The sequence below is a fragment of the Portunus trituberculatus genome, chromosome 12 (genome assembly GCF_017591435.1).
Source record: "Portunus trituberculatus isolate SZX2019 chromosome 12, ASM1759143v1, whole genome shotgun sequence".
Classification (NCBI taxonomy): Eukaryota; Metazoa; Arthropoda; class Malacostraca; order Decapoda; family Portunidae; genus Portunus; species Portunus trituberculatus.
In genome coordinates, this window is record NC_059266.1 from 1003039 (window position 1) to 1024391 (window position 21353).

Consider the following 21353-nt stretch of genomic DNA (forward strand, 5'->3'; position numbering starts at 1 on the left):
ATCTCTACTTTTTTTCTTCACCTTCCTCCTCCTCCTCCTCCTCCTCCTCCTCCATCATCTCTACTCTTTTTCTTAAACTTCCTCTTCTTTTCCTCCTCCTACTTCTCCTCCTCCTCTAATAATGGCTGCTACAAATGACTACTACTACTACTACTACTACTACTACTACTACTACTACTACTACTACTACTACTACTACTACTACTACTACTACTACTACAACTACAACTACAATTACTACTACTACTAATATCGTTTTACTTTTGCTGATACTATAACCCCAACTTCTTTCTACTCTCTCTCTACTACAACAACTACTGCTATTACAACTACCTCTACAGTCAAAGAACACGGAGCAACAGTGGCCGGGGTGGAGGTCGCTAGCTAGAGAGAGACCCGATACGAAACGGAAGGCACGGAAGATGAAAACATGATAACAAGAGAACAGTATACGAAAAATTCAATACAAGTAGACCTCCACGCGACAAGAGAAGTAAGACGTGAGAGCGAAGGAGTACGTACTTCTACACCGAGGGACAGGAGAGGTGTAGGAGAGGGACAGTGTGAAGGATAGGAAGGCAAGGAAGGCGGGAGTGAGAATTATAAAGGTGGGAAGGGAGAGTACTGGGAGAGGAGGAGGAGGAGGAGGAGGTTTGATGGAGAAAAGGGGTAAAATGGTGGAATTGTAGAAGGGGGTGTAGATGGGGAGGGTGAGTACTGATAAGGTCGATTTGAGAGAAAGGAGGGAGGTGAGAGGAGGGGTTGAGATATCAGGTGACATATTGGAGAGAAAAGGGAGAGAACATAGCGTGGGGGAGGAAGAGAAGAAATAGGAGGGAATAGGATGAAATATTGTGATAACGTTAACTGGGGAGGAAGAGAAGGAAAGAACATGGAAGGGAAGGAAGAGGAGGGAACAGAAAGAAATACTGTGATAATGTTGATTGTGAGGAAGGGAGACATGAGGGAGAGAACATGGAAAGGGAAGGGAGTGGAGGAAAGGAGACATGAGGGAGAGAACATGGAAAGGGAAGGGAGGGGAGGAAAGGGAGGGGAGAATTACCTAGTTCGTACATTACTCCCTGTGCTCCTGTCCCTCCACCACCACCACCTCGCTCCTGCTGCTGCTGCTGCTGCTGTGCATAACTTGAGTCACCTGCTGCTGCTGCACTTGACTCATCTCCACGCTCTTAATCTGCTGCACGCTGCTGCTGCTGCTGCTGCTGAAGTGCTGCTCGGAGTGCTGGGAGGTGCTGCTGGCCGCCACTGCCATGTGCTGCACCTCACCACTCACCTGCTGAGTCTGCTGAGCCACTACCTGCTTGCTGCTGAGTTCGGCGGTGGCGTGGCCTGACACCTGCTGGCTCACGGTCCCAGCCTGCACTTGGCCCATTCCCCAGTGGCCTGCAGACTGTAGCCGTGCCTTCGTCAGTGTGTGTGCATGCATGGGTGTGTGTGTGTGTGTGTGTGTGTGTGTGTGTGTGTGTCGGTGGGATGGACAGTATTATGAAGGAAGTACGGCGTGAAGAAAGCGTGAAGGAAGGAAGGAAGGAAGGAAATAAAGGAAGAACAGCGTGAAAAAAGTGCGAAAGATGGAAAGAAAGGAAAAAAGAAAGAAAAAAGAAGGAATAATGAAAGAATGAAAACACAAGACGTAACAGACGGTGCGTGATGAGAGAAAAGGAAATAGATGAAGGAAGAATGAAAGAAACAGAAAATAAAAGTGTGAAGCTAAAGAAAGAAAAGTAAAGAGGACACAGAAAGACGCGAAACGGTAGAGAAAGAGGAATAAGAAACATGGAGGAAGAAAGAGGGAAGAGAAGGAAAAAGAGGAAAATAAAATGGTAAAAGAGAGAGAGAGAGAGAGAGAGAGAGAGAGAGAGAGAGAGAGTAGCAGAACTATAGAACAAGTAGTATCATGGCAGTAGTAGCAGAAGTAGTAATAGAAGAAGTAATAGTAGTAGAAGCAGCAGCAGCAACAGTGGTAGCAGTATTGGCGATAGTAGTAATAGTGTAGACATTATTATATTCAGCATAAAGAAACATGAAGCATAAAAAATAGGAATAGCAATAGTAACAATAGACAAATGAACAATGCAGAAACTAATATAAAGCCAGAATGAAAAAAAAAAAAATTACCAAAGAAAAGATCAAGAAAACTCAGACAGAATGAACACAATCTTAACAAGCCGCGAATTAATCATGTTAGGCAGAGTACATTCTTAGTATTACAATTTGAGAGTCCAGAGATAAAAAAAAAAAAAATAAGAAATCAACAGTAAAGCTCAAGGTAGCTACTAAAATATAAAGGACAGGCTATAAAAGTGTTAGTGTAGTCAATGTAGTGGTAGTGGTGGTGGTGGTGGTGGAGTGAGCAGGTGGAGTAACGTGTCTGAGCGTGTTTGAAGGTGTGTGGGTGTGGTTTGTCTGTGTTTGGGTGTGTCTCGAGGTGTGTGGGTGTGGTTTGTTTGTGTTTGGGTGTGTCTGGAGGTGTGTGGGCGTGTTTGAAGGTATATGGGTGTGGTTTATCTGTGTTTGGGTGTGTCTGAAGATGTGTGGCATGTTTGAAGGTATGTGGGTGTGGTTTGTTTGTGTTTGGGTGTGTCTGGAAGTACGTGGGTGTGTTTGTCTGTGTCTGGGTGTGTCTGGATAAGTGTGGGTGTGTTTTTTCTTTGTCTGGGTGTGTTTAAAATTTTTTGAGTGGCTCGTGTGTGTTTGGGCGTGTTTGGACATATTTTAGTGGCTCGTATGTGTGGGCGTGTGCGGGAGTGACGTGGCTTGTCTGGGCGTGTGGGCGTTGCGTTGCGTGGCGTGGCGTGGCGTGGCGGGGGTTCCTCTTATCCTACACTCACCGTATCAAAGCCTCTGGGCGTGGGAATTTTCGAGCCGATGGGGACAGGCTGCGGCAGATTAATGAGAGGTTCTACCTGGTTGGGCTTGCCGCCGGCCATGGGCGCTGGGATGCCGCCACCTGATCTCCACGGCGCGTTGGGGTTGGCCTGTGGGCGCTTGGGGGCTCCCTCGGCGTTGGGGTCCCTGGGATTGAAGCCGAACTGCCTGATGTCCGTGCTGCGGGGAGGAGGAAGAAGAGGCGGTGAGTGTGTGGGTCATGTTCTGAAACACCTCCACGCTGCATCCTGACGACTCTCAGCAAACAGTGATGGAAGGGTCGGGTTCTAGTGACAGCTTGGCAAGATCTTCACATTGTTAACTGGAGAAAAACTCTGGAGAGCCTGCCCAGTCATCAATGTAGCCTTGGAAAGTAGTGGTGATGAGAGAGCAGTGTTTCTGAACACGGGCCTGTGACAGGTGAGGGTGATTCCTTAATGAGAAGACAGGGAGGAGTTGAGGGGTAAGGTGAAGGGAGGCAGGAAGCGTGTGTCTGAGGGTGCTGAGGGAGAGAACACAAAAGTGCGAAGTCACTTACGGCATGGGGCTGCCGTCGTCAGTGCCGATGGAGACGAGCGCAGGGCAGTGGCCGTAGCCGTAGCCCTTGGGTCCGTGCCTCTTGGCGTAGCACAGCTTGCAGTAGATCTCGCCGTCAGGAGCGTCGCAGGAGATCATGGAGTCCAGGGGGCGGTGGCACTCGCAGCAGTTGTAGCAGGATTTGTGCCACTCCTATGGGAAGGAGAGGCGCTAGTGAGAGGAGCTCTGGAGGCAGCTGAAAACTGCAATGGGAGTGCCAGGTAGGGTAAGATCTGGCTTGGCACACTATGGCCTGCATTGTGGCCGTTAGACAACATAAAAATACTGAAAAAAAGTCAAGGACTATCTAGAGTGTGTGAGCTCCGTGGCTGGCAACGTTGAGTGACTGACTACTCATCACAACATTATGGGCTGGCTCAGGCGAGACAGGAAAGGGTTGGTGGTGCGGCTGCCACAACACCTGAGCGGGAAGGAATGAGGTACTCACGCGGCCTCTGCAGGGCATGGACTCAGCCTGGAACACGGCGCCGGAGCAGCGGGGGCAGCGTGACTGGCCCTCCTTGGCGCGGATCTTGCTCACGTCCAGCACTGTGAAGGCCGCGTTCTTCACGGTAGTCTGCATGTCCTCGTCACACCTGACCACCGGGAGGAGTTGTGAGGGGCGTGTCTCGTGGCCACTCCTGACTCACAGACGTAACACACACACACACACACACACACACACACACACACACACACACACACACACACACACACACACACACCGCCTAGTGTAGGGGTTAGCACGCTCGACTCACAATCGAGAGGGCCGGGTTCGAGTCCCGGTAAGCGGCGAGGCAAATGGGCAAGCCTCTTAATATGTGGCCCCTGTTCACCTAGCAGTAAATAGGTACGGGATGTAACTCGAGGGGTTGTGGCCTCGCTTTCCCGGTGTGTGGAGTGTGTTGTGGTCTCTGTCCTACCCGAAGATCGGTCTATGAGCTCTGAGCTCGCTCCGTAATGGGGAAGACTGGCTGGGTGACCAGCAGACGACCGAGGTGAATTACACATTTCTCTCTCTCTCTCTCTCTCTCTCTCTCTCTCTCTCTCTCTCTCTCTCTCTCTCTCTCTCTCAGGCATAGAAACTCACGCGATGTTCTCGGCGGTCAGCACGCCACCAGCGCCAGAAGCGAAGCCGTAGCCCTTGGGTCCGTACTTCTTGGCGTAGCACAGCTTGCAGTAAATGTCGCCGTCAGGGGCGTCACACAGCACCATGGAGTCGAGGGGACGGAAACATTCGCGGCAGCTGTAGCAACGCTTGTGCCATCTCTGTCGAGGAGACGCCGCTGGTTAACGTGAGGAGAGAGAAGCGGAGACACCAATAAGCAGAAGTGTGGGATGCGCCTCACTGAGCAGAGGGCGGGGAACTAAGGGGAGAAGAGGATGTACTGATCTTTGCTTAGTGTCTATAGGGACAACACCTTTCTGGGAGCATGGGCACAGGGCACTGCACGGGGCAGAGACAGGATGGGGCATGGTGGTGGACAGGAGAGGAAGATCACGACACGTGGGTCATGTAGTGTTAGCAGCGAGGGTGACACCTGCAGCGGTGGTTACCTTGTTCCTGGACAACATCTCTTCTGCGGAGAAGACCTTGCCACCGCAGCGAGGGCAGCCCTGGCCAGGGGCGGCGGGGATGGACGTGGTGTCGATGGCACCAGAGGATGGGTTGACGCCCTTGAGTGCCTCGCCGCCGCTGCAGGGATAGAAAGTGTTACGAAACTGACCTAACTTGGCTTATCAGGGACATCAGTGTTCCTGGTGTTTGGTGGGTGACAGCACAAAGCACAGCGTACTTATTACTTTCCCATATAACGGTGAGGAAAAAAAAAAACAGCAACAGCAGCAGCAGTGGCCGCTGTAGAACTACTCACGGGATGTTCTCAGCGGTGAGCACGCCGCCACTTCCAGCAGCGAAGCCGTAGCCCTTGGGTCCGTACTTCTTGGCGTAGCACAGCTTGCAGTAGATCTCACCGTCAGGGGCGTCGCAGCCCACCATGGAGTCGAGGGGCCTGTGGCAGTGGCAGCAGTTGTAGCAGCTCTTGTGCCAGCTGCGACCACGGGCGTGCATCTCTTCAGCCATGAACACCTTGCCGCCACAGCGTGGACACCCGGTGCCTTCCGCGGCCTTGATTTTCTTCACATCCAGCCGGGCCCTGTCGCCCTGGCTTACCACCTGCGCGCCGCCCCTGCAACACACACACAAAAACACCTTGATACAAGCGCACTGCACCAGTTGCCTTGTGGCTGTGTTGTGGCCACAGCCTCTATAACAACTCGGTGACTGCTTGTTGCTGTACATCAATATCCGGTACTCACACGATGTTCTCGGCGGTCAGCACGCCACCGCCACCAGCAGCGAAGCCGTAACCCTTGGGTCCGTACTTCTTGGCGTAGCACAGCTTGCAGTACACCTCGCCGTCAGGAGAGTCGCAGCCCACCATGGAATCCAGGGGGCGGTGACAATGGCAGCAGTTGTAGCACCGCTTGTGGAAGGACTGCCGGTAGGGGAGAAGTGTGAGGCGGCGGGGAGAGGAGAGTGCCTCGTGGGAATCAGAAAGATTACAGAAATATACAAAAAACAAATATTTAGGTACTATATAGCTTGTTTTGTTTCACTACTCCCTCGTGCCTGGCGTCACCTCAACACACCAGTCAACGCGGTAACACTCACCCTGCCCTTGGCGTTGATCTCCTCAGCCATGAACACCTTGCCGCCGCAGCGAGGGCAGCCCTGGCCTTCCTCGGCCCTGATCTTGCTCACGTCCAGCACGGCAGAGCATGGGTTGACGCCAGACATGGTCTCGCCGCCCCTGCAACACAAACCTTGTGATTTATCTGCCACCACGTCCCCAATGCTTCTCCCGTTCCCCTGTGTGTGTGTGGTGGTGATGGTGAGGGTGAAGCACAGACCGCTACACCTGCCTTCTCACACACTTGGCAAAGGGAAAGGAACAGGGCTGTGTCCTACTTCTCCTCCTTTGTGTTTGGACTCAGAATAATGGATAACTATTGAATTTTTCCTCTTAGCAGTGGCTGGTGTGAAGGGCTACCAATGGTTGATGTTAAGGGATCGCTGGGCATCAATAGTGGACAGACACGAGTGCAGCGAGACAGTGTGCTGTTGTTTATGTAAATATGTGAGCAGAACCTTAGACTGCCCAGTGCCTTCCCTCACTCGCCGTGACCTGGTGGTGTGACCTGTCAAACGTTCCACATGCCATTCAGTATTAGTCCTGAAGGTGCCCAAGGACAGAGCGCGTGGCGGTGGTCACACGCCAGCCTTTCAATATACTGAATGTACTGAATTACTTACGGGATGTTCTCGGCGGTCAGCACGCCGCCGCCGCCAGCAGCGAAGCCGTAGCCCTTGGGTCCGTACTTCTTGGCGTAGCACAGCTTGCAGTACACTTCGCCGTCAGCGCCGTCGCAGTGGGTCATGGAGTCGAGGGGCCTCTTGCACACCCTGCACTTGAAGCACTTCTTGTGGAAAGGCTGCGGGGACCGGAATGGAGGGCGTTACTGGTTAGCATTGTAATAGAGATTATGATAGATATCCAGTCCTAATGCAGCTCCCCCCCACTCTCTCTCTCTCTCTCTCTCTCTCTCTCTCTCTCTCTCTCTCTCTCTCTCTCTCTCTCTCTTTCTTTCACTCACCCTGTCCTTGGCCATCATCATCTCGGCGCTGAAGACGCGGCCACCGCAGCGAGGGCAGGGAATCTCACCCTCCAGCACGGGCAGCACGGCGTCGGGATTGCCGTGAGGCCTGACCAGGGGCGCACTGCAGCCAGGGAAAGGGGGTTACTATTGTGGTGGTGGTGGTGGTGGTGGTGGTGGTTGTGGCGGCGGCTAGGGATATTGTGTGGTGATTTGTGTTGGTGTTGTGGTGACAGTTGTGGTGATGAGGGGTTGTCGTGGTGATGGTGAGCATAGTTATGGTGCCTTTTAGTGGTGAGGTGTGATAGTGAAAAGTTACATGGTGAGAGTTATAGCGAAGTAGTGAAGTGATGCCAGGATGTGATGATGGCAGGGATGTTTATGGTGACAAGAAGTGATGGTGGCAGGCTGTACGTAGCTATGATGGTGCGTGGTGGCGGGATCGTGATGGAGAGCTGCTCTAGTGATGGTGGGAAGGTTTGGCTATGGAAGAGATGGTGACAACAGTGATACGAGAAGGCGAAGTGGTGGTATACCCTATTAGAAGTAGTTATAGTTGTAGTAAGGTAATGTGTAAGTTGTATTGCCATGATAGGGCTGAAAAAAATAATGACAATAATAACAAAAAGAAAGTAACAACCTCACAACACTTTCTAACACTGAACACTATACGAAATAACGAGAGAAAATTATGATCAAGTTTAGTGAATTGGAAAAGATGACACAGGAATTGATGTACACAAATACTTCATCTATTGCTTACTTTACTCCTGTAGTTATTGAAAGCTGCCTTGGTTAAAATGAATGATCAAAGTAGAGAGTATCCACTGTACCTTTGTCAGTTTGTTAGTGGATTAAGCACATCGTTAGGTTTAATTGGTGGAAAAAAATTAGCCAGGAAAAAAAAAAGAATGGTGCCATGCTAGAGAGAGAGAGAGAGAGCTAGAACTACGAACAGAGGAAACTACAACTAAGAATTGAACAAAAATAGAACTAGGGACAAAAGGAACAATAACGAGGGCCACGAAGGAGACTAGAACAAGAACATGAACAGAAACTAAAATAGGAACATGAAAACTACGACTAAAAACTGGAAAAAAATAAATAAATACTAGAAGTGACAAAAAAAAAAAAAAACTAAGAAATGAAAGGAAAAAAAAGTGAAAACAAAACTAGATAAAAAGGAAAATGAAGACGAACTAGAAAAAAAAAACCGGGATGATAACTACAGCTAAAAAACAGAAAGAAAAACAGCAACTAGAGTAAGATAAGAAAGACGCAGGCGCAACATTTCCATTAGTATTTAAACGTACGAGTCCGGATCACACTGCAAGGTTCCCCCGCCGTGGCCGAAGCCATAACCCTTGGGACCAAACCTCTTGCCGTAACACACTGGCGGGGAGAGCAGAAGCGAGGTTAGTGACAGCCCCTCACAGCACACCGGCGGGACCAGAGGCAGCAGGTGGAGGTCAGGATGGCTTAAGTACACCTGTTATATCTGTGTACTGCCATCATGTACTTCACCTGTTGCCGCTGTTCCTGTGTTATGTTGTGCTAAGCTGGTGTAACCCACAGACACACAGATACACACACACACACACACACACACACACACACACACACACACACACACACACACACACGTTGATAAAGATGCATTTATTCGTGCCTTCACACAGACAAACGCACACACAGGCAGACAGACGCATGTAGACGCCCAGTTACTCATAAATTCACAGATAGATAAGCACATAGATAGACAGACAGATAGATAGATAAATAGATGAAATACACACACACACACACACACACACACACACACACACACACACACACACACACACACACACACACACACACGTTGATAAAGATGCATTTATTCGTGCCTTCACACAGACAAACGCACACACAGGCAGACAGACGCATGTAGACGCCCAGTTACTCATAAATTCACAGATAGATAAGCACATAGATAGACAGACAGATAGATAGATAAATAGATGAAATACACACACACACACACACACACACACACACACACACACACACACACACACACACACACACACACACACACACACACACACACACACACTTAGAATCCCTCAAAAGCCTGCGAAGCAAAAAAAAAAAAAAATCAACAGATAAGAAAACAATGTTAGATTACAGAAAAAAAATAACATTTGAAACACAACTCTCCTCCTAAAATAAAACCACATGAATTGAAGAACAGCAACACTAAAGATCATGAGCCATAAACGCGGCGGTGAAGCGGTGAAAATAAACAGAAGACTTGCGAGTTAATTAATCAAACAGCATTATCGAGTTATCAGTTATTTCAGTTGCGCTTGGGTTAATTCTTGGCGTGGTGTTAATTCCTGGAGCCTTGTTAATCTCGCCACGGGGAAGAGCGAGGCGGGCAGGCGCTTGAGATTTGCAGATGAGCCTCTCTTGGCCACTTACGCGTCTTCATAACCGCAGGTGAGCGTGCCGGCGCCAGAACCGAACCCGTAACCCTTGGGACCGAATGACTTGCCGTAGCAGACTGTACAGGGCGAAAGGCACCGTCAGGAGAGAGAAGTTTATAGAAGCACCGTCAGTAGGGGAGGCGACACACACACACACACACACACACACACACACACACACACACACACACACACACACACACACAGGAATGATATAATAAGTGTTGTGGAATTTGTTTCTTGTTTTTCATTAGTAAAGAATGTTCCGTTCAGAGAGAGAGAGAGAGAGAGAGAGAGAGAGAGAGAGAGAGAGAGAGAGAGAGAGAGAGAGAGAGAGAAGGAGAAATGTATATAGAGAGGAAAGAGAGAAGAATAAGTAAAGAGTGAGAGGGAAAAGGGAGAAGAATGAGGGAGGGAGAGAAAGAGGGAGGGAAGGGAGGGAGGTGAGGCCGGATGGAGGCCAAATATGGAGTGAAGAAAACGGTGTGTGTTACTCTTCTGCCAGCCAACCAGGAAACACACACACACACACACACACACACACACACACACACACACACACACACACACACACACACACACAGACTATGCTATTTCCCTATCAACATTATTATCATCATCATAAAGTCATCATCATCATCATCATCTTGTTCTTGTTCTTTAAATACGCGCGTTCACTATCATTATTTCAGTGGAACCGTCATCACCTTCACTATTTTTCCAACCTTCATCACCATCATCACCATCATCATTATCATCATCATCATCATCACCATCATCATCATCATCATCATCATCTTTGACACGTTTATTATCACCACCACCGCCATCACTGCCACCACCAGCATCATCACCACCAACACAACACCACCTCCTTTTACATAACTATTTTCTCTCACTGTACACACATCACCGTCAGTCACCACACACACACACACACACACACACACACACACACACACACACACACACACACACACACTAAAGAAAGAAATATATCATAAACTAACTTTTTTCTTTCCTTTCATTCATTCCCAAAGAAAAAAAAAAAAAAATAGAGGAACTTAAATATATAGAAAGCATATTTTTCTTTCATTTCCTTTTTCTTGACCTTCAAAACAATTTCTTTCATACTTTGCACTTCCTCTACATGTACTTCAGGAAGAGGAGGAGGAGGAGGAGGAGGAGGAGGAGGAGGAGGAGGAGGAGGAGGAGGAGGAGGAGGAGGAGGAGGAGGAGGGAGGAGGAGGAAGAGGAGGAGGAGGATGGTAGCAGTGATGTAAGGAAAGCTGAAACAAGTGAGAGAGAGAGAGAGAGAGAGAGAGAGAGAGAGAGAGAGAGAGGAAGGTGGGTATCTCTATAAATACAACTTGAGAAGAGGGTTGCCCGCTGCTCTTGGCTTAACATACCCACTGCCACAATACGGAAGTGCCCCTCTTCCTCCTCCTCCTCCTCCTCCTCCCTCCTCCTCCTCCTCCTCCTTGTTGTTCTTGTTCTTGTTCTTCTTCTTCTTCTCCTCCTCCTCCTTCCTTCAGCCAGTCTTTCTATCTATTGTCTCATGTACTTTTCATCCTCCTCTTCTTCCTCTTCTTAATCCTTCTTTCTCTCCTCTCTCAACAACACAAACTCCTAAACTAAATTCATTGCAAGACCACGTTTATTATTTTTTCTAGTCGTTCTTCCCTTTACTAATTTTTCTATCTATTCGTTCGTGTACTCCTCCTCCTCCTCCTCTTCCTCATCTTTCTGTCTCCTCTCTCAACAACACAAACAGCCTTCTAACCTAAGTGAATTCACAGGAAGAGTTTAAGACAACACTTATTTTCATGCCACAATTAGACACGAGAGGAGAGGCCGGTCAGGAGGAGCCCCGGTGTCAGATTTTCAAGGCAGCGTTTTACCTTCCCTTCTCAGTTTACAAGGGGGCAATAACTTGTGGGGGTTTGTGAATAAGTGATACGGCTCTTGCTACACGATGCTGTTCTTGAGGGTGTTTGCTTCATAATACGATTGTCAGGATTGTCGTCAACTTTTGTTTATTTATACCATATGGAATTTTCACAGGAATTTATGGGCTAAAGGAGATACTTTTTGGGGTATCTCCTATCTCAAAGCCCACCCAGTACGAAACCATTGCCGCAAGTGAGGAAGGCCAACCTACACTCAGACCGTGGACAGGATTCGAACCCGTGCGCGTGAAGACCCTCGGACAAGGCATGGTTTACAAGTACAAGGAGTTTGTGGATAAGTGATACGTTTTTTTTTTTTTTTTCCTTACACGATACTGTTCTTGAGGATGTTGTTTGCTTGATGATACGATGCTAAAAGAGGACTGTCAAGATTGTCAACGTTTTCCATTCCCTTCTCAGTTTACAAGTAGGAGTTTGTGAATGAGTAATAAGTTTTTCCTATCCGATACTGTTCTTGATGTGGTTTGCTTAATAATTCAATGCTAGAAGAGCCTTGGTGTAGGATTATCAAGTCAACGATTTACCTTCCCTTCTCAGTTTGTAAAGGAAAATAACCAGTAGGTGTTTGTGAATGAGAGATTTGTTGTTTTTCTACTCGCTACTGTTCTTGAGGGTGTTTGTTTAATAATACAGTGTCTATTCTTCTATTCTTTTTGTTTATAAATTCTTTTCATGTAAGGTGGGTTACAACTCCCTTACTGTGACTTGAACCGTTGCGAGAGGGAAGTATGGAGTAATCCCAGGAATTTCAAGGGTAATTTACCTAAATATTTCAGAAATGTGTACTGAGCGACCTTTAGATTGGCGATTTGACGGACATTTTTTCTCATTTTTTTTTCCGTCTCATCCTTTCGTGCTGTTGGCTTCCCTCCTGGCCTCCACCGCTCTGAGAAGTAATGGTGGGTACTCGGCTGTGTACAGGAAGACTAATAGCGGACCTGGTATGTGTTTTTTCCTTTGTATTCCTTTGTTTTCCTTCTTCTCGACTATTAGTGCTCGTGGTATGTGGTTTTTCTTTCTATTAATTTGTTTTCCATGTTTTTTTTTTGTATTTCTTTGTGTTCCCTCTCTTCCACTAATAATAGGTCTTCTAGTGTGTTTTTTCCTTTGTATTCCTTTGTGTTCCTTCTTCACGACTATTAAGGTTTCTGGTATGTGATTTTTTTATTTGCATTCCTTTGTTTTTCCTTGTTTTCCTTTATATTCCTTTTGAGTTCCCTCTTTTCCACGAGTAACAGCTCTTCTGGTTTGTGTTTCTCCTTTGTGTTCCTTTGTGGTTCTTCTCTTCCACGACTAAATGACATTCTGGTATCTACACTTCCTTTGTATTAATTTATGTTCATTTTTTCCACGAATAATCCTCCTGGCATGAGCGTTTCCTTTGTATTCCTTTGTGTTTCTTCTCCACTAATAGGGATTCTGGTATGCACACTTCCTTTGTATTCCCTTGTGTTCCTCCTCCACAGCCCCGTGCCCGTTCATCAGTCCCTGTCAGCTAAAATTACCGTGTGTGTGTGTGTGTGTGTGTGTGTGTGTGTGTGTGTGTGTGTGTGTGGTGGACAGTGGCCTCGTTCGGCACTTACTTGGCGCTGTGTTGGCTCTGGCACTAATTCTATCCCGGTACTGTGTGTTGGTATGTCTGCCTATCCGCTTGTCTTGTTTGTTACTTTCTTCATTTTCTTTTTCTTTCTTTTCTTTTCATCTTTTCTCCCTCTTCTGTCTTTTAATAGTTTTCTTCACTATTTTTTCTTTCTTTGTCTTTTTTTTTTTACTTTCATTTTCATTTTCTTTCTTTTCTTTTCATCCTTTCTCTCTCTTCTGTCTTTTAGTACTGTCTTCACTTTTTCTTATTTTTTCTTTCCTTGTCTGTCTTTTATTATTAGTTTCTTTGTTTTTTTTTCTCTTCATTCCCTTCTTGTCTTTTTCCTTTTCCCCTTTTCTCTCTTCCATTGCTTTCATTTCCCTCTTCTTTGATTTATTTTCTGTTGATTTTCCTTCATTTATTCTTCCTTGTTCCTCCTTTCTGTTTGTCTTCCCCTTTTTCTCTTCCCTTCATCTTCTCTTGGCCTTCACTTCTTATTTCTTCTTATTCACACTCTCGTTCCTCTTCTCTCTCTCTCTCTCTCTCTCTCTCTCTCTCTCTCTCTCTCTCTCTCTCTCTCTCTCTCTCTCTCTCTCTCTCTCTCTCTCTCTCTCTCTTTAGTCTATCAATTTTCTCCTTGGCATCACCTCACCTATACTCTCTCTCTCATTAATCAGTCAAATTGCATCCTTATTTAACCTGGATTCACGCTAGTCTGTCTCTCTTCAGTCAGTCAGTTAACTTCAACCTACCATGACCATCATTTCACCCTTTCTCTCATCTCCTTAATTAGTCAGTCTCTCTCTCTAACCTGACTTCATCTTAGTGTAGTTTTTTTTTTTAAGTAATCAATTGTTTTTAACGCTATTCTATCTTTACGTTCATCCCTTCGTTAATAAATCACTCCCATGTCTTTTAGGAAACTGGCAACGTAGTGGGCCTTTTTTTTTTTTTTTATATATTTTGTTGCCTTGGCCAGCTGTCCTTCCTGCATTAAAAAGTAGAAAAAAAACTCATCCTTTAGTCTAACATGACTTTACCTCTCTCAGTTTCACCCTAGCCTAACCGAGCATTAATATAACCTCAGCTCAACTATTCAACCAATCAACTTCACCCCCTAATTAAACCACTAACTTAATCTAACATGACTTCACTCACCCTAGTCAGGCTCTAAGCTTCACCCTAACACAATCTAACCTCACCCCCTAGTCAGGCCCTAAGCTTCACCCTAACACGACCTAACCTCATCCCTAGTCAGGCCCTAAGCTTCACCCTAACACGACCTAACCTCATCCCCTAGTCAGGCCCTAAGCTTCACCCTAACCTCACCACACAGCCAGATTCTCAGCTTCACCCTAACCAGACTTCCCTACCCAACGTCACACTACATTCAGCCTCTCAGTTTTACCTTAACCTAACCTCACACTAGTCATCCTCCTCCCCGTAGCTCACCTTTGCAGTACACCTCCTTGTCGGGGCCGTCACAGTGGACCACGGAGTCTAGGGGCTTGCGGCAGCTCTTACAGTTGAAGCAGGTGCGATGGTAGATCTGGAAGGAGGAGGTGTGTGATGGGAGGGTGGCTACGTGTGATTAGCTTAGGTTAGGTTATGTTAGGCAGTATATTCTGACTTCTCTTCCACATTTCCACTACTTTCAAAGGATCTAGTTGAAGTTACAAGGGTTTTCAATGATTTTCAATGATTTTAGCGATAGATTAACCATTTTTTGTACCATGGCATGTTTTAATCTGCTTACTGTTTGGTAATTTTATACAGCTTTAGAAACATATGTTGGGATTGAAATAGTGAAGAATCTGGCTATTAATCTCTTGACCTCCATAGACTCTTCCTAGTGTAGATAAAATCGCCAAATCATGCCCAAACTCAAGGTAGAAATGCTTCCCAGTACTGAAGGAATTAACATGATTTCTGCGCATTTTGAAACACTTCCACACTTTCAAAGCCTCTATTTGAAGCAGTACAGAATTATAGAATTGTTTTTTTATGGTTCCAGTTTTTAGATGAACAAGATTTCTGCATTATTAATGAGAAAAGCACTCTTATCCTTCGTCCATATTCTGAAACAACTTGCAAAGGGTAGAGTTGAAGCTCCACGTATTTTCAAGGGTGTTTTTGCGGTTCCAGTGACTGATTTACAAGATTTCTATATTACTGAAAGGAGAAACACTCATGATAACAAGGCCTGTCTCCTCTCTGTCTCTTCCCTTTCCTGTTTTCTGTCTATCTTTCTTCTTGTCCTTTTCCTGTCTCTATCTTCTCTCGTTTCTCTTCCTTTGGCCTCTCTCTCTCTCTCTCTCTCTCTCTCTCTCTCTCTCTCTCTCTCTCTCTCTCTCTCTCTCTCTCTCTCTCTCTCTCTCTCTCTCTCTCTCTCTCTCTCTCCTCCTCCTCCTCCCGTCCCGATCTTTTTTTTTTTCCTTCATTCTTTTGCTTCCCTTTCTTTCCGTCTCCTCTTTCTCCTCTTTCTTCTCACTCTTATTTCTCTTCGCTATTTCCCTCCCATCCTCATCTTCCCTTCCCGTCCCTTCCTCCCGCCAAACACTTCCTGTCGTCAGTATACTTCATAATCATTCACTCTCCCCTCACTCTCCCCTCACCGCTCACTGCCAACTCTCTCTCTCTCTCTCTCTCTCTCTCTCTCTCTCTCTCTCTCTCTCTCTCTCTCTCTCTCTCTCTCTCTCTCTGTGAACACTATTTTTCTACTTTTCTTCCTTACTTTTTTACTTATATTCTTCCTTGCTCCCTTCCTTACTTCTCTCCTCTCTTCCTCCCTTCTCCCCTCCTCTCTTCCTCCCTTCTCCCCCTCCATATATTTAGAATTTTCTTAGATTTGTTACTCTAAAACGGATTCTCAGCCTTTTTTCCCGCGTTAAGAACCACTTGAGTTATAAAACCAATAATTTGACATCGAACAGAATGCTGATTTAGTGATTGATACTAACTCAATATGCGATGGTACAGCAAGGAATATTATGAGATCAGCCATCTAAGTACCCATGGAAATCTTCTTGTGAACCCCTAAGGTATTCGTGAACTCCAGATTTAGAACCCCTTGCCCTAAAACAAAACTCACACAGCGTCCTCACAAAACCATATAAAGTCACTGAGAACTCATGGAATTTCTTTTAGAACTTGATTGAAAACTCTTGAAGCTTTTGTAGTTCCTTTAAATCGCCTTGAAACCTGGAATCTACGTAGAACCTCTTACTCTTAATCAGACTCCACGAAAATCTTCTCTCCATCCCTTGAAATTTATTTGATTAAAGCCTGTTCTTGAAAACCATCGAAAATTACTTGAAACTCCTTGAAAATGTTTTGAAACCACCTTGAAAATATTTGGAACCCTTTAAAAACCTTTTGAAACTCCTTGAAAATCTTTGAAACGTATTGAAACTTTGGAAAATCCTTTGAAATCAATCCTTCAAAACCCGCTGAAAGTCTTTGGAACTCATTGGAAACCTTTGAAACTCATTGAAAACTCCTTGAAAATGTTAGAAACCCCCTTGAAAATCTTTTAAACTCCTTGAAAATCTTTGAAACACTCGAAAGTGCCACTGAAACTCTTTGAGACCTCTTGAAAACCCTTTAAAAACCATGAAAACTCTGACACCCCTTAAAATTCCCTTATAACCTTCTAAAACCCTTGAAAACCTATTGAAACTCTTTGAAACACTATGAAACCTCTCGAAACCCATTAAAAAAATTATAAAACCTTCTTCAGCGCCTTCTGCAGCACATACCTTGCCCTTAGCCAGCATCTCCTCAGCGGCGAACACCTTCCCCCCGCAGCGAGGACAGCCTTCCCCGGCTTTGGCTTGTGGGGCCTTGTATGGCTTAACATAGTCGTCCCGCCCGTATCTGGAGACAAGCCCAGAGGTGGTGGTGACCGTGGTGGTGAGGAAGGTGGTGGTGGTGGTGGTGGTGGTGGTTTCTTGGTGAGGCATAGCGAAAGTCTCTCTCTCTCTCTCTCTCTCTCTCTCTCTCTCTCTCTCTCTCTCTCTCTCTCTCTCTCTCTCTCTCTCTCTGTGCCTCAAGTTATGTTTCCATCTTCTTGAACTTCTTAATTTTGTTTCTTTTTATTTATATTTCCTTTTTCTCCCTTTTCTTATGTTTTCCCTTGCTCTTTTTCATCTTTCAGAGACATTGTTGGAAGTCTAGCCTTTTTATTATTTTTTTTTCTCTCTCTCTCTTTTTTTCTCTCTCTCTCTCTCAAAGTCTTATTAGGATTTTCTATTTCATGTGTCATTGGTGTGTGGTTGTGGTGAGTGTGCGCGTGTGTGATGACGTGTCCTAGTGGTGTGTGTCGGTGGTGGTGGTGTGGTGATGTGTGGTGCATAGATGGTAGATGTACGGTGGTGTGTGGTGATGTGTGATGTTGTATGTGTGTGAGTGTAGTGATGTGGTGATGTGAGGTGTTGCGGTGTCAGAGTATGTGGCGGTGTGTGAGGATGTGGGAAAGTGTGATGACGTTATATGTGGTTATGGTGTGTGGTGAGCAGTGAGTGGTGATGTAGTAGTAGTATGTAGTAATGTACTGTGGTGTGTGATGATGCGAAGGTGGTGATGACGATAAGTATGTAAAGTAAGATGTGTTAAAAGCTTGTTAAATGTATTGTGTAGTGTCTGTCTGTCTGTCTATCTCTATGTCTGTCTGTCTGTCTGTCTGTCTGTCTGAGCCATATATGGAGATCTAAGCACCATCACTCATCACATTATCATTTCTTGTCTCTATTTTCTTTTTTATTTCACTTGTACTTATATTTTCCTCTTTATTCATGACCTCTTTTTTAGGACAACCAGCTGACATTCACTCGTGTGTGTGTGTGTGTGTGTGTGTGTGTGTGTGTGTGTGTGTGTGTGTATGGGATCATGAGGTGTAGATTTGCTTAAGATGTGGCTGTGTACAGGTGTGGCTGTGTACAGGTGTGGCAGTGTGAAGGTGTGGTAGTGTGCAGGTGTGGCTAACGTGTGGCAGTGTACAGGTGTGGCTAAGGTGTGGCAGTGTACAGGTGTGACTAAGATGTGGCAGTTTACAGGTGTGGCAGTGTACAGGTGTGGCTAAGGTGTGGCAGTGTACAGGTGTGGCTAAGGTGTGGTATTGTACAGGTGTGGCTAAGGTGTGGCAGTGTACAGGTGTGGCTAAGGTGTAGCAGTGTACAGGTGTGGCTAAGGTGTGGTATTGTACAGGTGTGGCTAAGGTGTGGCAGTGTACAGGTGTGGCTAAGGTGTGGTATTGTACAGGTGTGGCTAAGGTGTAGCAGTGTACAGGTGTGGCTAAGGTGTGGTATTGTACAGGTGTGGCTAAGGTGTGGCAGTGTACAGGTGTGGCTAAGATGTGGTATTGTACAGGTGTGGCTAAGGTGTGGTATTATACAGGTGTGGCTAAGGTGTGGCAGTGTACAGGTGTGGCTAAGGTGTGGTATTGTACAGGTGTGGCTAAGGTGTAGCAGTGTACAGGTGTGGCTAAGGTGTGGTATTGTACAGGTGTGGCTAAGGTGTGGTATTATACAGGTGTGGCTAAGGTGTGGCAGTGTACAGGTGTGGCTAAGATGTGGCAGTGTGCAGGTGTGGCTAAGGTGTGGCAGTGTACAGGTGTGGCTAAGGTGTGGCAGTGTACAGGTGTGGCTAAGGTGTGGCAGTGTACAGGTGTGACTAGGATGTGGCAGTGTACAGGTGTGACTAAGATGTGGCCGTGTACAGGTGTGGCTAAGATGTGGCAGTGTACAGGTGTGGCTAAGGTGTGTTAGTGTACAGATGTGGCAGTGTGCAGGTGTGGCTAAGGTGTAACAGTGTACAGGTGTGGCTAAGGTGTAACAGTGTACAGGTGTGGCTAAGGTGTGGTAGTGTACAGGTGTGGCTAAGATGTGGCAGTGTACAGGTGTGGCTAAGGTGTAACAGTGTACAGGTGTGGCTAAGGTGTAACAGTGTACAGGTGTGGCTGTTTGCAGATGTGGGTGGTGAGCCTGAGTGGGAGTCGCTGGCGTCACCTTTGCTCTCTGAACTCTGAGGTGTTGCGTCTTGAAGGTGGAAACATAACAGGTAGGCGCGAGGAGCTACTCTATCAGTGAGGGACTGAATGTGGTGGGGGTGATAACAACAACAACGACAACAACAACATGATGGGCCTGGCCTGTAATAGAGTCCTTGCAACAATTATGGTCTCATTCCTTGAATCAAAATATTGTTAATGGCTTTAAGTTCTCTTTTTTATATATAAAGTTTGAACTATTTACATCTTTAAAGTTCAATCAGAGGTTAGAGGGCGTTCTCCTGTTTAGAGGGTGAGTGGCGGCGGCTGCCTCACCGCCTGAAGCTGTTACCTTTCCACCTTCGTCTGGGACTACTGACACAACACCTCTGCTTCCCAGTCAGACTAGAGAGCTAAGCGGCGCCGGTGTGGCTTTAGGTCATGCACAGGAGGAGGTTTACTGTGTTTGTGTGTGTGTGGCGCGGTGGGGGCGAGGGGAGGGGGGCACCTCCCCCGCCACACTCAGACCATTCAGTCAGTGGTGGAAGGAAAAACCCAAAAATGAATTTCATTGTGGCGTATATTTCCTATAAAAATATTCCAGAATTACATTAGGAACGTTGACAGCGCGTATAAAAATAGTTAGCACTATAAGCAAAAAAAAATAAAGCTTTAGCATTGCAAAAAAAAAAGAATAAAAAAATATAATAAGCGTAGTGGGTGACTTGAACCCAATGTGAGCGGCACGTGAAGGGCGGCGCCCCGTGTGGCCGACGGGTGCTCAGGGAGGGGTTAGGCTCCCCTTGAGATCAGCGAGACTCGGTCGCCACCCACCAGGTTAGTGAGCGTAGCGAGAAGCACTGAATCGTGTTCGTTCCTCCTGAGGCAGGCGGTGCGGCGCCCCTGTGTTAGGCTCGCGGGGTGACGCAGCCACAGCAGCGTCCCCCGCGGACCGAACGGAAAGGGCGCCGCTACCGCTCCTGCAGGAGTCGTTTCGGAAATAAGCGTCAACAGCAGTAAAGAGGCGAGTTCGAAGCCATTAGCAGCTAGGTAGCGAGCAGCGTGAGGCATGAGGCATGAGGCATGGTGCGCGAGGCGTCTGGACGAGAGCTGGAGGCGGAGAGCGTGTCTGCCAATAGCCTTTGATTTATTTGGGCTTCGAACTTTATGATCCTAATAGTGTGTTATTTTTTAATGGTGTTAATTTTATCCTGTGGTGCGCTGGAGTTGCCGTGGCGCTGGAGACAGTGAAGGACAGTGACAGACAGTGATGCCTGAGTGAGGCTCAGGAGAAAGAGAGATCAATGAATTTTGATGTGGGTCTCCATGGCGACGGCAGTCATCCGGCCACTACCTATGATCCTTGTGCTAATGGTTGAGCTCTACGCTTTGAGTTTCATGACTGGATATTGAGGCGTAGGAGAGCGATTACTCCTTTCTGTGGGGAGGAAGGGGGAACACTCGTCAGTGGCCTGAAGCTTCCTGGAGCTGCAGTATTATATCAGAAAGGGAAACTTCCCAACTGGTTATTGTAGGTTAGGCAGGAACGAAAGTTGACTTGGCCGAAGTGTGGGTGGGAGGAGCGGCCGCCGCCACCACCACCACCGCCGCGGCCCTGGCGAGGGAACCTCACCTACCCAAACCCCTCACAGGTAACCAATTGAGAAGTTTCGCTTTGTAGTTATTGACACACCTACATGGCTATTGATTACAGGTGAGAAAGGCCCTCTATCCTCTGATTAAGAGGGAATGAATTAAATAAAACGGAACCGATAATAAAATGATGATAATAATAAAATAGTAATAGTAATAATAATAGTAATAGTAATGATAAAAGATGATGATGGTCATAATTAAAGAGAATGAGTAGATAATAAAGGAAGGAGACATGATAGCGAACATAAAAATACGTAAAGTGTTTTCAGGTTAGGCTCGTTGTGATGACGCCGCCATGATGCAATACATCGTGACGCCCAGAGTGTGTCCGCAGCGGCCCAAGGGAGTGTGTGTGTGTGTGTGTGTGTGTGTGTGTGTGTGTGTGTGTGTGTGTGTGTGTGTGTGTGTGTGTGTGTGTGTGTGTGTGTGTGTGTGTGTGTGTGTGTGTGTTCGCTCGCGAACGTGTGTGCCTGCGCGATAATGTGAGTGGCACCATGAGAGCCATGGTGAGGTTTGATGTGGTGGAATCAGCACCCTTGCGGCCTGTCCGGGACACACTCTAACACCAC

General features: G+C 46.7%; 1 protein-coding gene and 1 long non-coding RNA gene across 3 annotated transcripts in view; both read right to left on the bottom strand.

Moving 5' to 3' along the window:
- The window catches only part of LOC123502875 (muscle LIM protein Mlp84B-like), a 29929-nt gene that overhangs the window by 3623 nt on the left and 4953 nt on the right, over window positions 1–21353 (bottom strand). Inside the window, exons 4-17 of one of the 2 annotated variants that reach the window (XM_045252159.1) lie at window positions 16901–17018; window positions 14595–14691; window positions 9586–9667; window positions 7123–7246; window positions 6782–6960; window positions 6140–6278; window positions 5785–5963; window positions 5340–5654; window positions 5023–5161; window positions 4556–4734; window positions 3914–4061; window positions 3428–3618; window positions 2853–3069; window positions 1064–1411 (exon numbers count right to left, since the gene is read on the bottom strand). In XM_045252159.1, the coding sequence (XP_045108094.1) occupies window positions 1076–1411; window positions 2853–3069; window positions 3428–3618; window positions 3914–4061; window positions 4556–4734; window positions 5023–5161; window positions 5340–5654; window positions 5785–5963; window positions 6140–6278; window positions 6782–6960; window positions 7123–7246; window positions 9586–9667; window positions 14595–14691; window positions 16901–17018 (2443 nt within the window). In that variant the 3' untranslated portion in view covers window positions 1064–1075. The remainder of the gene's footprint in view (window positions 1–1063; window positions 1412–2852; window positions 3070–3427; window positions 3619–3913; window positions 4062–4555; window positions 4735–5022; window positions 5162–5339; window positions 5655–5784; window positions 5964–6139; window positions 6279–6781; window positions 6961–7122; window positions 7247–9585; window positions 9668–14594; window positions 14692–16900; window positions 17019–21353) is intronic. The other variant, XM_045252160.1, reaches the window with a different exon arrangement.
- Window positions 13665–14588, bottom strand: LOC123502878. The gene is made up of 2 exons (XR_006674247.1): window positions 14431–14588; window positions 13665–14385 (listed from the first exon to the last, which is right to left on the bottom strand). It is a non-coding gene; the product is annotated as an uncharacterized LOC123502878 (long non-coding RNA).